We start from the raw sequence: 19,040 nt of genomic DNA, 5'->3' as shown, positions 1-19,040 counted from the left end.
GTGACATAAAGCAGCATTTGGCCATTTTTCTCACAAAAACATCCAAATCAGTATTTTTGAAACCCATGCACACAGTGAGCCACCCTCACTGCAGAACTTTTGTATGCATGTGTCTGGCAGGGCTTTCCCTGAGTAGGGTGCTAGTTTTCTGTGTTTGAAATTAGCATTTCATTATCTTACTGTTGGGCTCATTTTGAAAACAGAAAAACGTCTAAAAAGTGACATAAAGCAGAATTTGGACATTTTTCTCACAAAAACGCCCAAATCAGTATTTTTGAAACCCATTTCTAGACGTTTTTCTATGAAGTCGGTCAGAAGTACGTCCAAATCTCAAGGGGGCGTATCAGGGGCGTGTTCAGGTGAGGACATTGGTGTTCCTACGACTTAGATGTTTTTTAGCCATAATGGAACAAAACAAAACGTCCAGGACCAAAACGAAGACTTTTTCAGCTAGACCTGTTTTTAGAACGAATAATGCACAAAAAGGTGCCCTAAATAACCAGATAACCACTGAATCGGGGATGACCTCCCCTTATTCCCCTCAGTGGTCACTAACCCCCTCCCATCCCCCCAAAATGTGATGAAAAACATTACTTGCCAGCCTCACATGTTATACTCAGGTCAATTAGAATAGCATGCAGGTCCCTGGAGTACTCTAGTGTTGGGTGCAGTGCACTGCAGACAGGTGGACCCAGGCACCTACCTCCCCCTACCTGTTACACTTGTGGAGGAAACTGTGAGCCCTCCAAAACTCACCAGAAACCCACTGTACCCACATATAGGTGCCCCCTTCACCTGTAAGGTAGTGGTGTATAGTTGAGGTAGTGGGTTTGGGGGGGGGGGGCTCAGCAGACAAGGTAAGGGAGCAATGGTGAAATGTGTACCTGGGAGCATTTTATGAAGTCCACTGCAGTGCCCCCTAGGGTGCCCTACTGCTGTGCTGGGATGTCAGGAGGATGAGTCTACTAAAAATGCTGGCTCCTCCTACATTCCAATGGCTTGATTTTGTGTGTTTTGTACTTGGACTTTTTTTTTTTTTGTTTTCGAAAATGAACCAAAAAAAACCAAAACGTCCAAATAACAAAATGTTGTTCGGAACTGATAGACGTTTTTCTCTTTCGAAAATGACCTTCTTTCCTATTCGGATTTTGGATGTTTTTCGCAAAGTCGGACTTAAACGTCATATCGAAAATGCCCCTTTTAGTCATGACTGAAACAGGTCTAGCCAAAAACATCTTAATTTTGGACATAGACATTTTTGTTTTGTTTTATTATTGCAGAAAAACGTCTATCTTTGGTGCCACCTCTGTCCCACCCAAAACAAGCCCCGAACATGCCCCCTTGAAATTTGGACAAACTGTGGAGCAAATCATCTAAACCTGAGGTGTCAAAAATTGCAACTTGGACATTTTTGAGAGAAAAACATCCTTCTGCCACTTTATGGATTTGTTTTTTGTTTTGCCTCTCCATCTTCCATTATTGTGCAGGGCTGCACTACTTGTCCTAAGTTATGGGATCAATTCATGAAAGGTCACCTAAAGTTAGGCACCAACATTTTGTGCTCTAAGTGTGAATTCTATAACAGCAATTAAGCAGGTAGTTGCCATGATACAGTACTAGAATAAGCTGGCATTTTACACAAATATTTAGGCACAATTACTTACACCATGTCTATTGCAAATGTAAATGCACATACCTAAATGTGGCACCTTGCACGTGTAACTGATAGTATTCTATAAAGACCGTTGGCGTAGCTACTGAGGGCCTGGGCCCCTGGTTTGGCTGGCAGGGGTCCCCAACCCCTGACAGCTGAAGCCTTTCTCCAGCCCTGTTCTCTTTACATTGCCTGCCCTGCTTCCTCTCACTTTTCACTAAAACCGAGCATGCATGCGACGTGAGAGGAAGCAGGGCAGGCAATGCGCAGAGAACAGCGCTGGAGAAAGGCTTCAGTGGGAGGGGGTTGGGTATCCCTGCCAACCAAGGTATGTGGGGTTGTGGCGGAGCAGGGTTTGCGGCAGGGAGGTGGGCCAAATTGTGTTGTCCCCACCCCCTACTTTGGGCTCTGTATCCCCTAAACGTTGAGGTCTGGTACGCCCCTGATAAAGACTGCGCTAGAATAGTTGAAAGGCCTGCCCATGCCCCTCCAACATGAACACTCCCTTTGGAGTTATGCGCTGGACAATTTACATGTGTACTTTATAGAATAAGTTCAAACTCATGTGTGTAACTGCAAATTAATGCCTATTAGTGAACTAGTTAATGCCAATTATTGATACTTAAGTAATTAAGCTATGCGCATAGGTGGTGCTACTCTATATGTACACACCATTTACAGAATTAGAAGGTAAATGTCCTGCCTTTACAAGCAGTTTCCTGCACTCTTGGACTGATGCTCAGAACTCCCGCAGTAAGCCAACAGCGCAGAAACCATACTGTTGGAACCGTTCAGAAACCTAGCTCGCCATTGTTCAAAGGAAAAATTACATGCACACTGCAAAAACGAAAGCAAGGGTGGAATGTGCTTGGCGCATGCGCAGAACAGTTTTGTGGTAAACTCAGATCCTATGCACATGCAACTGGCAAAGCTGAAAGTGAAGCACACGCTGGCATCTGTTTTCTGCGCCTTTAAATATAAGCATTTCAGGTTGTTGTTTTTTTTTGTAAGGCTTACTGTATATATTTAAATGCAGGAAACAGGCACCAATGTGTGCTTTCACTTCTGGGTTTGCTCTGACTCGCACACATTCGTCTCTCACTACCAGCACTTAGGGACTTGCACAGGTTTCCTTCTGCTTCCAAACTATATAACAACCGATGGATTTTGAAGAAAGAATCATATGAAATCCTCTCTTCAAACACCCTAATGCCTGTTCCAAGCTGGCGTTATTTTTTCAGTGGTAAGGCGGCTTTGTTTTGTGCGCTGTTCTCTGAGAATTTGGAGGGAATAGGAAATGACCTCATTAACATCCGTTTGACTACATTAGCGTGCTATTTGCGCTGATTTTCAGCGTGCATGTTAGAACAGATATCACCTTATAACAATTACATTGCACAGTTTGATTTTTTTCTATGTAACATCATGGCATATTTGTAAGTACCTAATGCAGTGTTCCCCTTTTTTCTATTCAACAGTTGCCACATAGTTGGTGACTAAGTTTTATACTAAGACAAGAATGTTGAAGAGTCCAGTATTGATGCAAGACATGTATTACTGATCTTGCTAACACGAGGAAAAGACCTCAATACACCCGAACGCCGTTTGAATTCTAGCTAAGTGCTCGGCCTTTTTTCTTTTAGAAATAAGATGAACATAAGTGGTTTTGGAATAAATAATAAATGAAAGTTATTTGCTATTTGCAGTAAGAAACAAACAAATAAATAAAATCAGACTCAAAAAATTGGAAAAATACATTACGAGGTTTTAAGACCGATGATGATGATCACCACACCCCCAGTGAAAGACGCTATAATTCAAGTTGACGTTCGGGTGTACTGAGGTCTTTTCCTCTTATTGACTTTTAAGTGCATTCACTCTGCAGCTCCTCAGTACCTCTCCACTCTCATCTCTCCCTACATTCTTCCCCGGGAACTCCGTTCACTGGGTAAATCTCTCTTATCTGCACCCTTCTCCTCCAGCGCTAACTCCAGACTCCGTTCCTTTTATCTTGCTGCACCATATGCCTGGAATAGACTTCCTGAGCCGGTACGTCAAGCTCCATCTCTGTTCGTCTTCAAATCTAAGCTAAAAGCCCACCTTTTTGATGCTGCTTTTAACTCCTAACCCTTATTCACTTGTTCAGAAACCTTATTTTATCATCCTCACTTTAATATTCCCTTATCTCTTGTTTGTCCTGTTTGTCTGTCCTAATTAGATTGTAAGCTCTGTCGAGCAGGGACTGTCTCTTCATGTTCAAGTATACAGTGCTGCGTACGTCTAGTAGCACTATAGAAATGATAAGTAGTAGTAGTAGTGTTAGCAAGATCAGTAATACATATCTTGCATCAATACTGGACCCTTCAACATTCTTGTCTAATTTGATTTTTTAGAGCCACAGTTATTTTTCTCTTTGTTTTTGTTACTAAGTTTTATACTTGACATATTATTCTCCACATTTTTTCTGCATTGTTGACAAGTATGTGTCAAATCATTTCATAATACCAAACATCACTTGCAACAATCTTTCAGGAGGTTGTTGTTAACCCAATATATAAACTACCTCCCATGCATTTCGAATATACACCATAGACCTCAGCGGTGCCACTTACTGAACACAACCTTTTAAATCTGTAAGGTTTATGCACCCACCTCTTCATCGGTTGGTCTACAGGTATAAGAATTTTATATCTTTTTTATGTTCAATGTTTTGAACTTTTTCCAAACTTTTTACAATATTTTACTTTAACTCTTCTACCATACTAAAGTTGATTTAATTATAATACTCAGGGGATGTTCCTTGAAACAGCTCCAGGGTGAAACATGGTCTATGTTGCATTAAGTAATCCCCTGACTGATTGTTACTGGCTTCATCTTAAGGTGCGTATTACTTCCATTCTGCCGTTTAAAGTTGCAGATACTTGCTACAGTCATTAAAAAAAAACAAACTGGCAGTAAATCCCCAAAACTGGCATAAAATTCTCTCAACTAACCCTTCTACACTGCCTTGTGCGGTGAATTTCTCACATTGTAAGCGATAAAATTGTTTACTTCTGTATATGGCAGCAAATTGTGAGACTTTTCCCACTTGGGCACAAAATGGTGGAATCCCATCCCGCGCAAGATAAGACAACTTAGAAACTACCTGACCTTCCGTAAATTCCTGAAAGCTTTTCTTTTCAACAAATTCCTTTATTAGATGGCTATTTCGGATGTTTATACAATCGACTTTCTGCTGTTACAATATTTTCAAGTATGTTCTGTAATTTTATAGCAATCTAACATGTATCTGTGAATGCTTTGTACTGTTTTATTATTCATATAAGCTACATAGAACTGAATAATTGAATTTGGATTATATGGCATATAAGTATCAAATAAATACTAATGTCCTCAATACTATGCATTTTAATATACTGTGCTGTCTCGTGTATTTCACGTGCTACCTGTTGCACTGAACCCCTTGGTACATTCTGTGCCCATTAACATGCTCATACACTTGTAGTAACTGTGTGTTTTGCTCATTGGTCCCTCTTATAGCCTTGCATTAGGGCTCAACATAACTTCCTTTAAAAAGGCTGGGATGTAACTGTTACTGGATGTTGGTTCATGTAAGGGCCCCACATGCTACAGTCTACTTTACTGAACATATTTCATGATTGTGACGTAGGAAGCATCATCTGTCTGTTTCGGAAACATTAAAGGCCTCTCCTTCCTCACCTGGAGAAGCTGCAGCTTTGCCAGCTGTTTTCTCTGTGAACAAAGCAGAAAGGAATTGATTGGATTTGGAAGACAGAATCCCATTATGGTTCGTTCTCCACTCTGTGGTGTGAGATTAGAACCCTAGAAACAGGTGTAAAATGAAAAACAGTGCTCATGGGCATGTTGGACACATAAACTCTCTGGATTCTATATATGGTGCCTAAAGTTGCACGCCCAACTTCGGGCACACTTCCGAGAAGCGCGTGCAAATAAATTGGATAATGAGCCCTGAACCATCAATAATTGGGTACTAACAACCAATGACTGATGTTAATTGGCACTCGTTAAAATTTGTACATGCATCTGGATGCGTACTTATTCTATAAGGCACGTTGACTAACTCCCATGGTACCTATCTCAAAAGTGGGCATGGCCAGGGCAGCTGAGAGACTGAGCCTGGCCTGGTGCAGGACCGCCACTGCTGCCCCTCAGGATGCCTCATAGCCAGACTTCAGATTGGAGCCCACAGTGGGGGGGGGGGGGCATGTTTTGCCTCACCTCCCTGCCCCCCGCAGCAACTCCACATACCTTGGCTGGCGGGGGTTCCAAGCCACCGCCAGCAGAAGCCTTCCTCCAGCGCTGTTCTCCACTGCATTGCCTGCCCTGCGGCTGCTTCCCCTCACGTTGTGCATGCTCAATTTCATCAAAACCGAGTATGCACAACATGAGGGGAAGCAGGACAGGCAATGCGGCGGAGAACAGCGCTGGAGGATGGCTTCTGCTGGTGGGGCTTGGAGACCCCCACCAGCCAAACCAGGGGCCCCAATTTAGAATCCTCTGTCTGCTTCTCCCTGTCCTCTAAGGGGTGGCCTGGCGCCAGGATCTGTCTGTCTCCTGTTCCTGTAGGGACCCGGGTGATTGCGTTAACTTGATCACCCAGATTCCGTCAGGAGCAGGAGAGAGACAGACCCCAGCGCTGGGCCCCCCTGCCCTTCCACCTCCTCTCAGCAGCCCTGGGCATGACCATGGGTATTCGGGGGCGTTCCGAAATGTTGCATGCAGAATTACAGAATACTGCCTAACCGGGCACCATCATTTATACCAGGTTTCAGCAGGTGTAAGTCCGGCACCCGACAGTTAGGCGCGGAATCTGTGTTAAACGCTATTTTATACAAGGTGTGAATCCTTTATAGAATAGTGCTTAGCACAGAATTTTTTTGACGCTTAAGTTTCGGCGTCATTTATTGAATTCCCTCCGTAATGCAGTCCTAACTATGCCCAGTTAGCTATCCAGGTATGGAACTGAGTACAGGCCATGCCCAGATAAATTCTGGGTGCTGCTAAATACCCAGATATTCAGTGCTGCTACCTAGATAGGTGTTGGCACTGTATATCTGGGAATAATTCAACTGGAAATGGCCAGTGTTTAAGAAAACGCTGATCACCGGCGGGTGAATATTGTCCGGTGTGTTTTGATCTGTCCAGGAGAAGAAGGCAATTTAACATTTGTAAGCCAGTGTCAGCAAAAATGCAACAATTCCCCCAAAACTCTTTCAGGAAATTGGAGAAATAAATACTTTGACAGGTTGTAATAAGACCTTCAAGCTATTGGTGTTGTAATCTTATCAAAACAGCCACGCAAAAGCATGACGCAGAAACTGCTTGTTCTTTGTCTTTATAGCTGGTGTGCAAAGGGCAGTCATAAGCAAATTAGCCCTTTTATTGGGAAATCCCTGCATCTGTTACACAAGTCAAACAGTACAGTAAGTCCTGGATAATGTGGACTTTCTTCATCCTGGATGGTGACTAACTTTCCCTCAGGACAAGCAGCCTTGCCAAGGAGTTAAGAGACACAACTGTAAACACCACAGAAGATACTCTAAGTCTAGTCCTGGAGTACCCCTTACGAGTCAGGTTTTCAGGATAGCCACAGTGAATATGCATGAAAGAGATTTGCATATAATGACGGAGGCAGTCGTCCTTAGAGATGGTCCTTAGAGATGGTCGTCCTTAGGTCACCCTTAGAGATGGTCATCCCCGATTTTCGGTGATAATGGAAACCGAGGACGCCCATCTCAGAAACGACCAAATCCAAGCCATTTGGTCATGGGAGGAGCCAGCATTCGTAGTGCACTGGTCCCCCTGACATGCCAGGACACCAACCGGGCACCCTAGGGGGCACTGCAGTGGACTTCAGAAATTGCTCCCAGGTGCATAGCTCCCTTATCTTGTGTGCTGAGCCCCCCCCCCCCCCCCCATAGCCCACTCCCCACAACTGTACACCACTATCATAGCCCTAAGGGGTGAAGGGGGGCACCTACATGTGGGTACAGTGGGTTTCGGGTAGGTTTTGAAGGGCTCTCATTTACCACCACAAGTGTAACAGGTGTGGGGGGGTGGGCTTGGGTCCGCCTGCCTGAAGTGCACTGCACCCACTAAAACTGCTCCAGGGACCTGCATACTGCTGTCAGGGAGCTGGGTATGACATTTGAGGCTGGCAAAAAAAAAATTAACTTTTTTTTTTTTAGGGTGGGAGGGGGTTGGTGACCACTGGGGGAGTATGGGGAGGTCATCCCCGATTTCCTCCAGTGGTCATCTGGTCAGTTCGGGTACCTTTTTGAGGCTTTGTCGCAAGAAAAAATGGAACAAGTAAAGTTGGCCAAGTGCTCGTCAGGGACACCCTTCTTTTTTCCATTATCTGCCGAGGACGCCCATCGCTTAAGCACGCCCCAGTCCTGCCTTTGCTACGCTGCCGACAAGCCCCTGTGAACTTTGGTCGCCCCGCGACGGAAAGCAGTTGAAGGCGCCCATAATCGGCTTTCGATTATGCCGATTTGGGCGATCCTGAGAGAAGGACGCCCATCTCCCGATTTGTGTCGGAAGATGGGCGCCCTTCTCTTTCAAAAATAAGCCTGATAGGCTCCTATGTGCCTTGATAAAGCTCCCAGATTCAGCCCAAACAATACGTAAATGCCTGCTTTGATGCAGATGTTTATGTGTATGTGTTTCTACTCTATGCCTGTACTCACTTATCTTACAAAATATAGGTGTATATCACAACTCCACCCCACTCTGACCAAACTCAACCCCCAGGAACACATACGTGTAGTGTGTGCATAATTAAGCGCCATCTTGTTGGAGCACATACTTATATGAATGTATACTGTGGGGCAATTTCTAAAATGGCCTTTATGTGTGGAAAAACCTTTTGAAGTTATCCTCTAGAAGTACAGTTTTACTCCAACTGCTTTGCACTTGCAGCTCAATCAGAACCAGAGCTGGTATTTGGCATCATAAGGTTTCATTCCACAATTAACTAGTGTTTTTTCCCCCCTATTCAATACTCATTCTCAGTTCAACCCAGCCACTGCAGTAATGGTCCTCAACCATGGGCCACAGACTACAGCTAAATCAGAGGATATGGCCTGCAAGAGCAATGGGGATAGAAGGAAGGGAATCCTCCCCCCCCCCCCCCCCCCCCACAACATATCCACTGATCAGGCTTGTACAGCCTGTTTTGAAATATTTTCAAACACTGACTCTCTCAAAATGCCACAAAGATAATCAGGACAACTTAGGCACATTCAGCTCCAAAGCCTATACAGAGATTTACTGCTATATATAACATTTTGCTGTCAATTCCCTGGAAGCTCTGGATCTCCAAAACTATCACAGTGCAGTAGGGGTTTTGCAGTTACCTTTGCAATGGCCATCATAGTCCACCTGGATCTTGGAGCCGGTCAGGCAGGCATCTCGGTGCAGCTCACAGTGGTTCCGATAGGTCTTGCCATTGCTACCGCACACAGGCCTCTTATGTGCTTTGCACTTCTGTAACAGATTAAAACAGAAGCATTTCATGAGCCAAGGAAAATAGCCCCACATGCCAAAATATTTTTTTTTTAGAAAATTAAAGCAATACCACCTTGAGTGAATTCCTTCAAAAAGGCAGTAAATAAGTCCAAATAAATAAATAAATAAAACAATCCAAACTCACATCCAGTCTACTTCTGCTTCAGTCATTCCAACCAAGGCCCAAAGCTTCAACTAAAAAATTGTAGTATTTCGTGGTACAGCCATAAGACCAACTTGTCTTGACAGCACCTGGGTATTCTCTGCTAGTTTGTCACATGACGTATTCTCTGATCCCTTTGGGCTCTTTGAGGAGTTTGCACATTAACGTACCTCAATGCACAAGCAGGTTGGCTCTCCCTTCTCAGTCATAGCACACTCTCTCCCAGCCCCGCAGAACACATTGGCACAGATTTTGGATTTGCTCTTTGGTTCCTCCTGTAACACACACAAAATCAATAATAACAACAATAATAACATTGGAAAAAAAAAACCCTACCCTATTTGGAACAGTACGTATATTACACCAATATCGCTACGATTCCCAGGTCATTGGGTAGGATCTGAATTAATGGAGTTAAAACCAGTCAACAATGGCTGCAATGTGCTACATCTTATACTTCTGAATATCTTAGGTTCTTGGGAAGAACTCGATATTTAGTGTGCCAAACCCAGCCTTGAGCATCTGGAAGAATGTGCAAAGCTACAATAACAACAACATTATTATTATCTCAGAAAGGTTAGGAAAATCCTGAAGGCTAAACTTAATGGTGGAAATACTGTTTAGGCCATCAACGTCTGGGTCACACATGTCATCAGATACAGTGCTGAAATTATGAACTGGACTCAGGTACAGATGGAAACTTTCTGCCCAATATTCAAGTCAATTTAAGCGGACAGGAGAGGCACCTGCCCACTTAAATTGCTCATGACCACCCAACCACCAATATTTAGCAGGATTTAACCAGGTAGTGCCGCTGAATATTGGCTCTGATTGGCCATCAAAAAAGCTGGCAGGTCAGGGATGGTACAGGGGGCGGAATTGGGCAGGAGCCGGCTGGTATGTGGGTGCCGGCAATATTCAGTGCCAGCAGTCGCATAGCTAAGTAGGCAAATTTAGGACAGCTGTTTATACTATTGTGTCTGTAGCTCATGATGTAGACAGACTTTATCTTCTCTGCAGCATAAGTGGGAGAGGATTGCTGCAGGTAGTACAAACCGTGGAAGCGGAGAAACAAGGCTTGACTGCCCACATTAACAAAAGTGAAGAGTATGCAATAAAATTAAGACCAAAGAAGCCAAGCAGGAATACAGACCAGAACAAGTGATAAATAGAAAAGTGGCTCCTTGGACAGTATATAAGAGACACTGAAGAAAAGGTTGACAATGAAATGTGGTAGTGGCTGAACAAAGGAACTCAACAAAGAAACTGAAGGACTTATCATGGCAGCACAGGAACAAGCACTTCAGACAAATGCGATAAATCTAAAATTAATAAGGTATCTAATGACACCACATGCAAAGAAACTGAAGAGACTGTGGAACACCTATCTGCTGGCTATAAAAAGGTCACCCAGACTGACTATGAGGAAAGATATATCAAAGTGGTGACCATGATACACTGGAACATCTGCCAAAAGTATCATTTATCCAGAACCACAAATTGGTGGGACTACAAAATTGAACTTGTAGTAGAAAATGAACAAGCCCAAATTCTCTAAAACTTCAGGACACAGACTGATAAACACTTGCCACACAGTATGCCCAGTATCACTGTGGTTGTAAAGCAGGTGTGGATCATAGATGTGGTAATATAGGAGACAGCCATGTTGAAAACAGTTGGAGAAGATTACGAAATTTGAAGACTTGATAATTTAAGCTGAGCAACTCTGGTAAAAACCTGACGTTATGGTCCCTGCCATCCTTGGAGCAATATCGAAAAACTTGGATCAACATCTGATCATACTGGGCATTGGCAAAAATGACCATCTGTCAACTACAGAAGGCTGCAATACTTGGGCCTGCCCACATCCTGTTCTGATACCTCTGAATATTCTAGGTTCTTGGGAAGGAATCAATATTTAGAGTGCCAAACCCAGCCAAGAGTATCTGGCAGGTTGCGTGAAACCATAATAATAGAAAAAAAACAAAAATAATTGACTGAACCAGCATCAAAGAAGGAAATTAGAATTGGGCCACTTGCAAATGCTCTTATTCTTTGATGAGATACAATTACAAAATGCAGTTCTTGTAAAAGAACTAATCCATGCCTGAATACTGCCTTACTGTACATTTACAGGGTACGCCATTTAAGTGCACGTCAGATAAGCGCATGCTCTGTTTAACTGCATGCCGTACTTTGGTCCCGTTTTTGGCTCCATCAATTTCTATGGGGACAAACTTCGGTTTAGCGCACCACTGATAAGTGCAAGATTCGCTTATATACATGGTTTAAGACCGCTACTCTGCAGGAAAGACTCCGCATAAGCGCACGCACGGCATATGGAAGCCGATTGGCGCATGACAAAGGGGTGGTAAATTTGAAATCTCATTGGTTAACTGTCACAGGCAGAATAAGTGAAAGAATGTTGTTAGAGTGCACACTGGAGTCGTTGTTGTTGTCGCGCAACTGTAAGTATTTAACACTGGCTGAACGAATAGAAGTTCTTAAAAAATTAGAAAACAAACAAAGTCAAGCATCTATTGCTAAAGAATATGGTGTTATCCCAGTCAAAGTTCAAGTATCTTGAAGCAGAAAGACCAGCTTCTAAGGAAGACTGGCAATACAATACAAATCCACACCAGAAACGTAAACGGGCGGGAAAACCTGAGGATGTAGAAGATGCTCTTCTTCGGTGGTTTTCTCAAGTCAGGAGCAGACAGTTTCCTGTCAGTGGTCCACTGCTTATGGAGAAAGCTAATCAGCTAGCTGAAAGTCTTGGACTAACTGAATTCAAAGCCACTGTTGGATGGTTGGAAAGAGAAGAACAACATAAAATTCAAGAAACAGCATGGTGAAAAACAAGACGCTAATGACTTTGGTGCTGAAAATTGGGTTGTTTTAGTTCTTCCTACCATCTTGAATGAGTTTGCACCTCGTGACATTTTCAATGCTGACAAAAACGGTCTCTACTGGCGAGCGATTCCTGATGGAACACTTGCATTCAAACAAGCCAAAACTACAGAAAGTAAAATGTCGAAGGACCGACTGACGATCCTCCCTTGCTGCAATATGGATGGGAGTGAGAAGTTGGAACCACTCGTCATTGGAAAAAGCAAACAGCCCCGTTGCTTCAAGAATGTTAAGCGACTTCCTGTGTCATACGAGGCTAACGCAAATTCATGGATGACTGGGGAAATTTGGAAGCAGTGGCTAAAGAAGTTAGACACTAGAATGCGGGCACAAAAGCGTCAGATTTTGTTGCTTTGTGATAATTGTGCTACACACAGGGATGATGTCAGGCTGTCTAACATCAAGGTGGTCTTCCTGCCACCAAACACTACCTCTCTGATCCAACCTATGGATCAGGGCACATTAGCCAATTTCAAAAAACATTATCGGGCTCTTGTGCTACATTGTCTGATGAGCATTATGGATGACCAGACTGGCAAGGATAAACATGCTGTTGAGCTGGCTCGTATCGGGCTTTTGTGCTACGTTGTCTGATGAGCATTATGGATGACCAGACTGGCAAGGATAAACATGCTGTTGAACTGGCTCGTAATCTATCACTGTTGGATTCCCTACATATGCAGAAAGAAGCCTGGAATCATGTTACACAGGCAACCATTGTGAACTGCTACAAGCGGGCAAGCTTTGTTAAGGATGTGGAGAGGGACAAAACAGATGCAGCTGTTGCAAACACGTCAGATGAACAGGCTATTGACATCCCAGCCGGTGTTACTGAAGAGGAGTTTCATCACTACTTAGCTGTTGATTACGATCTACAAACAGCTGACAACAGCACTGATGTCGAGATATGCGCCTACATGCAGGCAACGGCTGATGATGAAACAGATGATGAAATGAGCAGCGAGGCACATGTTGATGAAATTCAACAACTTCCTGTCACTTTTGCAAGAGCGCTGGAGAGTCTCAACACCGTGCGTGCCTATCTGGAGGCCACTGGATGTCAGTGCTATGATAGTTTTTACCATCTGCCAGACGTAATCTATGGAACTCACAGACACAAGAGTGTACAGAGGACTATAACTGATTATTTCAAGTAAGCCAAACATCAGTTAACAGAGACTGTATAACATCAGTTAATGGAGACTGTATACTGTACGTATAATAAACAGTACTGTACATATGTTTATCAGATGTTAAGCTTCTTTGGGTCATAACGGTTAAGTGCACGCTCCGGTTAACTGCATGTATTTCTTTGGTCCCAGACCCTTGCACTTAAGCGGATTGCACTGTATTTATTTGGATTCAGCTCGCGCCTTTTTTAATAGTAGCTCAATGTGGGTTACATTCAGGTTCACTAGGAGGCATATTTTCAAAGCACTTTGGGAGGCTAAGTTCCATAGGTTTCTATGGAACTTTGGGAGGCTAAGTGCTTTGAAAATGAGCCTCCTTAGGTATCTCCTAGTGGAGCAGATGTAATACAAAGTCCAGGTATGTTATAATGATCAGTGTGTCTAAGATACTACCAGAGAGTAGCCACTGATCTGTCCGCAGCTGTCCTGTACGCTATTATCCATTTTCTCCAGTCCCTCCCCCTCTTCCCCAGCCTACGTACTGCTCCCCTCTTTCTACAGTACCCTATCTTTACTCTTTGAGCATGGTGTGTGTGTTTGAATTCCTTTCCTATCAATATATTGTAGTTCTTTTCTTTTTCTATCATTTTTTAAAATTTTGTACACTGCTGTGCTCTGCGAGTTAGTCTTGGACGTATAGCAAATTTTAATAAACTATAAGATCTAACCCTTAGCGTCTGAATAATGTGCAGAACCGCACAGCAAGATGAATCATGAACACCCCACTCCTGCTACTGCAACCTCTACTAGAGGGATGCTGTCCATATCTGTTTGCATGGATGCACTTGCACAAATGACCTTATATTACATTTGTATATGACACTCCTTTTCTTCACCCTGTCCTCTACTTCACAATAAAAGTTTGCTAGGAGAATTCTTTGAAGGCCTGTGCTGGTACTGACAGACACAGTCCTGGGCTCCTGTTTCTCTGTGTCTCTCTAGGTCATATGCAGTAAGATAAATTCCAGGACCTAGTAGGTAAGAAACAGAGAATAAGACAGCAAGTAAGGACCATTGATTATTTAGGCCCATCTTGCCCATCCAGTTTCATTCCTGGTGCAATGCCACAGACCCCAGTAAATTTCTGGCATTTCCTTCTCATTTCTTTACCACTAGGGTTCTTCTGTTGGCTTTCACACCAAGGTTCAAGGTGATCAGAAAAGTTATGTGCCTTTGCGTAGACAGATGGCCTGAATCACCATAAAGATGCTTTTCAGGCATGAATAATAAGCCTATGCAGCAATGACAAGTCCTGTAAGCTAGCTCCCTCTAGTGGTATTTTTCCTGTCAAAATTCATAGTCATACAGTACCAATCTCTGGAAAAGCTACCCTGGGTAAGAACGTGACTTATCAGGACTTAAACCTGAATGGGAGACTTCCATAGAAACACAGGTACTGTGGGCTGCAGCACTGCAGTATCCTGCCCAAATATCACATTCTTTGTAGTGAGGAAAGGGAGAGATTTATTATGTCGGTAACAGGCAATGTATTCACCACCACTGTACTTAGAGATGGATATACCAGAGTCTTTTTCCTATTTTGGGCCCAGTTTAAGAAGGCTATTCTTTCATTCTGTATGGGAATCACCTAGCTAACATGTATGAAGAAGATCGTAACCAGCTCTGAAAACTAGAACATTTCACTGTTTCATGCACCAACACATTTGCTGCAGTTTTTATAGCAAAATAGATTAGTGATCCAGGATCGGGGGGAAAGGAAAGGGAGAGAGACCAGCTCTTCTGAGCCATGACATTAGGGACAAACATCCAGCACCCCTTATATCCTGCACCTAGGGTAAACTGTCGCAACCCCCCCCCCCCCCCCCCCCCGCCCGTATATCGTTGGTGATCCCTTCACACACTATAGTAAGGTGTGAGACTATTAGATGCTCGGTTGTCTCTGGAATGATTTACCTATTGATCTGCAGTTGAAATCATTGTATAAGACTAGTTTAAAAACATACTACACACAAACTTTTGTTGAAAAGGAAGGCCTTAATTAGAAGTAGTTTTTTTTTTTTAATCTGGGTTGCATTTACTTTCTAATCAGATATACCTAAAGTTGGTCAAAACAAACATCTAAAAATATATCTCTGTGCTAAAATGTCCTTCCTCATCGAAGTGCAGAGCACAAAATACAGTGCTATGTCCTCTCAGCAGGAGAAAATAACTTTTAAAAAATATATCTCTTGAGACTGACATTTAAAAAGCATCTATATGATTATATTCAGTAGTTAGCTGGATAAATATTTGTTTTGAATTTTCCAGCCACTAACCTAGTGGTTCTGAAACCTGTCCTAAGGGGTCCCCAGCCACCCAGGTTTTCAGGATATCCACAATGAATATTAATGAGAGAGATTTGAATGCAGTGGAAGCTGGGAAACCACTGCAATAACTTTTAAAAATGAGGAGCTGCTGGAGGTATGGCAGGGCAAGTTGAAACTTTAGCTGAATAGCAATGATATTCAGCCACTGTCAAGCTACAGTTATCTGGATAAATTTGCCACAGATTGGCTGATTTATCTCAGATTGTTTTAAAACTTTATTTGAAATGTCTGGGTATTTTTAACTGGATATTATTCAGTTAAACATTGGCCCTATTACTTTATTCCTAAAACAACAACAATAACAAAAAACAACTCTAGTGTTCCCTATTCCTCAGATTTCACAAGCCAGTTAATGTCACATCATCCTGAAGCAGGTGGGGGAGGGGGAAAGAATCAGGATGAGTTCCCCAAATCAAAATGCTAATAATGCCTATATTTTACTTCAAACAAAATAAATATATGTATTTATGGCAATACATCAGGGGTACTCAAAGGGATCCACAGGCCAGTCAGGTTTTCAGGATATCCCTAAAGAATATGCACTGTAAAGTAAACACATTCCCATAACCCAAAAATGTTTAAAACTTGAACTTATCTCTCGTGCACACTTTGCTATTGGACATTTGGATACTGAACTTCAGCAAAGTGTGCACGAGAAATAAGTTCAAGCTTTAAATATTTTTGGGTTAAGGGAACGTGTTTACTGTAGAGTGTTTTTAGGAAGGTGACAATACTATCATAAGTGGATTGTTATTAACACTGAATAAAATAAACTAAGGAGAAGACATTTTGGGGGTTGAAAATTCAAATCCTTCTGAATGTTTCCAGAGACACCCAGAAGAGATGTCAGCAATTCCTATTAATGAAGCCAGATGTTCTTCAGTTAGAGGCTACTTCCTTTTTACTATATCCCTGTAAATGTGTAATCAGATACCAGTCGGTTAAATATGTTTTTTAATGAACCTTCCCATCTTACAGTTTTTTTGTCAGCTAAACGGATCACTGGGGGGGGGGGGGGGTAATGTGTACCTAATGATTTGGCTATTTTTTCTCTTTTGATGAATAGGAATTCTGTGTATTTTTCCTTTAAATTAGAATTTCCATTGATTGTAATCTTGGATCCTAAAATGTGGACTTCAGTATGATTTGCATGTGATAATTCCTTTTTTTTTTGTTTTAATACTGAAATAATGTTAAATGTTTAATCACACTTTTCTGTCCAAGTTTTCTTTTTCTTGATTAATGTTTGAAATTATTGCTAAAATAATTTTTTTTTTAAAACTCAATAAAAGTTTTTTGGTAACTTGTATAAGAGAGTCATCAAATAGAATTTATTTAAGTTATGTATACTTCTTGACAATTGAAGAGTTTGAACGCCCATCAAGAGGATTGTAAAGAATATGCACGAGAGAGATTTGCATTTAATGGAGGTGACAGGCATGCAGATCTCTCTCATGCGTATTCATTTGGGATATTCTGAAAATCTGACTGACCTATGCACCCCCAGGACAGGTTTCAGAACCTCTGCAATACATTATAACTTAGCAATTTACTTTGTAGAGCATTATGAATACCAGAAGTTCACCATGACCTTTATGTGCAGCAGGGATGATATCTGCACTGATGCTAGAACCATCTCTTGCCCTAGTGCATAAACTATGGGTGGGCATCTTTCTCTCCTGGGTGACCACTAGGTATGTATTATTCCTTTTCTTTCATACCATACCTCAACTGGTGTGTTGCCTTGCTGAGATTTGTTATAGATGTTAAGAACATAAGTATTGCCACACTGGGTCAGACGAAGGTCCATCAAGCCCAGCATCCTTTTTCCAACAGTGGCCAATCCAGGTCACAAGTACCTGGCAAAATTCCAAAGCAGTACAACACATTTTATGCTGCTTATCCTAGAAATAAGCAGTGGATTTTCCCCACGTCCATTTTAATAATGGCTTATGGGCTTTTCTTTTAGGAAGCAATTCAAACCTTTTTTAAACCCCTCTAAGCTAACTGCTTTTACTACATTCTCTGGCAACGAATTCAGAGTTTAATTACACATTGAGTGAGGAAATATTTTCTCTGATATGTTTTAAATTTATTACTTTGTAGCTTCATTGTGTGCCCCCTAGTCCTAGTATTTTTGGAAAGAGTAAACAACTGATTCACATCTACCCATTCCACTCCACTCATTATTTTATAGACCTCTATCATATCTCCCCTCAGCAGTCTTTTCTACAACCTGAAGAGCCATAGTTGCTTTAGCCTTTCCTCATAGGGAAGTCATGCCATCCCCTTTATCATTTTTGTCGCCCTTTTCTGTACCTTTTCTAATTCCACTATATCTTTTTTGAGATGTGGTGACCAGAATTGCACACAATATTCGAGGTGCAGTCTCACCATGGAGTGATACAAAAGCGTTATAATGACCTCATTTTTCTTTTCCATGATACTAACATTCTATTTCCTTTCTTAGCCATTGCCGCACACTGAGCAGAGGGTTTCAACGTATTATCAACGATGACACCTAAATCCCTTTCCTGGTTGGTGACGCCTAATGTGGAACCTTGCATTATGTAGCTATAGTTCAGGTTCTTCTTTCCCACATACATCACTGTGCACTTGCTTAATTTAAACATCATCTGCCATTTGGATACCCAGTCTCCCAGTCTTGTAAGGTCCTCTTGTAATTTTATACAGCAAGGTTACCATATGAAGGTACCCAGCAAGACTTGAAGAAAAAAATGATTCCCTCCCTCCTCCCCCTCCCCAAATACACAGAGACTCTTCAGCTGCTCCCCTTCAAAACTTACATACTTCATGGATTTCTCCACTGCCACATCGGAAAGAATCAGAAATATGTTCAGTGTTTGAATAACAGAATCTAACAGCAGGTGGCAGTGCATCTATCACAAACCACTGGCAAAGCAAAGCTGTCAAGGGCAGAAGCCAAAAATTCAACATTATCATCATCATTATCATTTTTTTTAGTGAATACCAGATGAATGCAGTACTCTACAGAGATACATAATGGTAAGTCCCTATTTTTTTTTTGGAACTTATAGTATAGTCAAGATGAACAGAAAATCACAAAAGGAAAAGAAATAAAAGGTTTTGAACTAAAACAGTGAGGTTATGATTGTGAAGAGTGAAAACAGGTGGGATATAGATGGAATCAATTGAGAAAGGGGCAATAACACTGGTATCCAGACTGATCAGCATGTCATGTACAATCATGTACAATTGTCATC

General features: G+C 42.1%; 1 protein-coding gene across 1 annotated transcript in view; it reads right to left on the bottom strand.

Annotated features, from left to right (window-relative positions):
• Positions 1-19,040, bottom strand: part of FSTL1 (follistatin like 1) — a 121,110-nt gene that overhangs the window by 40,518 nt on the left and 61,552 nt on the right. Inside the window, exons 4-6 of the mRNA XM_030205031.1 lie at positions 9,539-9,643; positions 9,055-9,184; positions 5,375-5,407 (exon numbers count right to left, since the gene is read on the bottom strand). Coding sequence (XP_030060891.1) covers positions 5,375-5,407; positions 9,055-9,184; positions 9,539-9,643 — 268 coding nt within the window. The remainder of the gene's footprint in view (positions 1-5,374; positions 5,408-9,054; positions 9,185-9,538; positions 9,644-19,040) is intronic.

This window comes from Microcaecilia unicolor, chromosome 5, assembly GCF_901765095.1.
Source record: "Microcaecilia unicolor chromosome 5, aMicUni1.1, whole genome shotgun sequence".
In the NCBI taxonomy this organism is placed as follows: Eukaryota; Metazoa; Chordata; class Amphibia; order Gymnophiona; family Siphonopidae; genus Microcaecilia; species Microcaecilia unicolor.
This window is presented reverse-complemented; position numbering and strand designations above follow the sequence as displayed.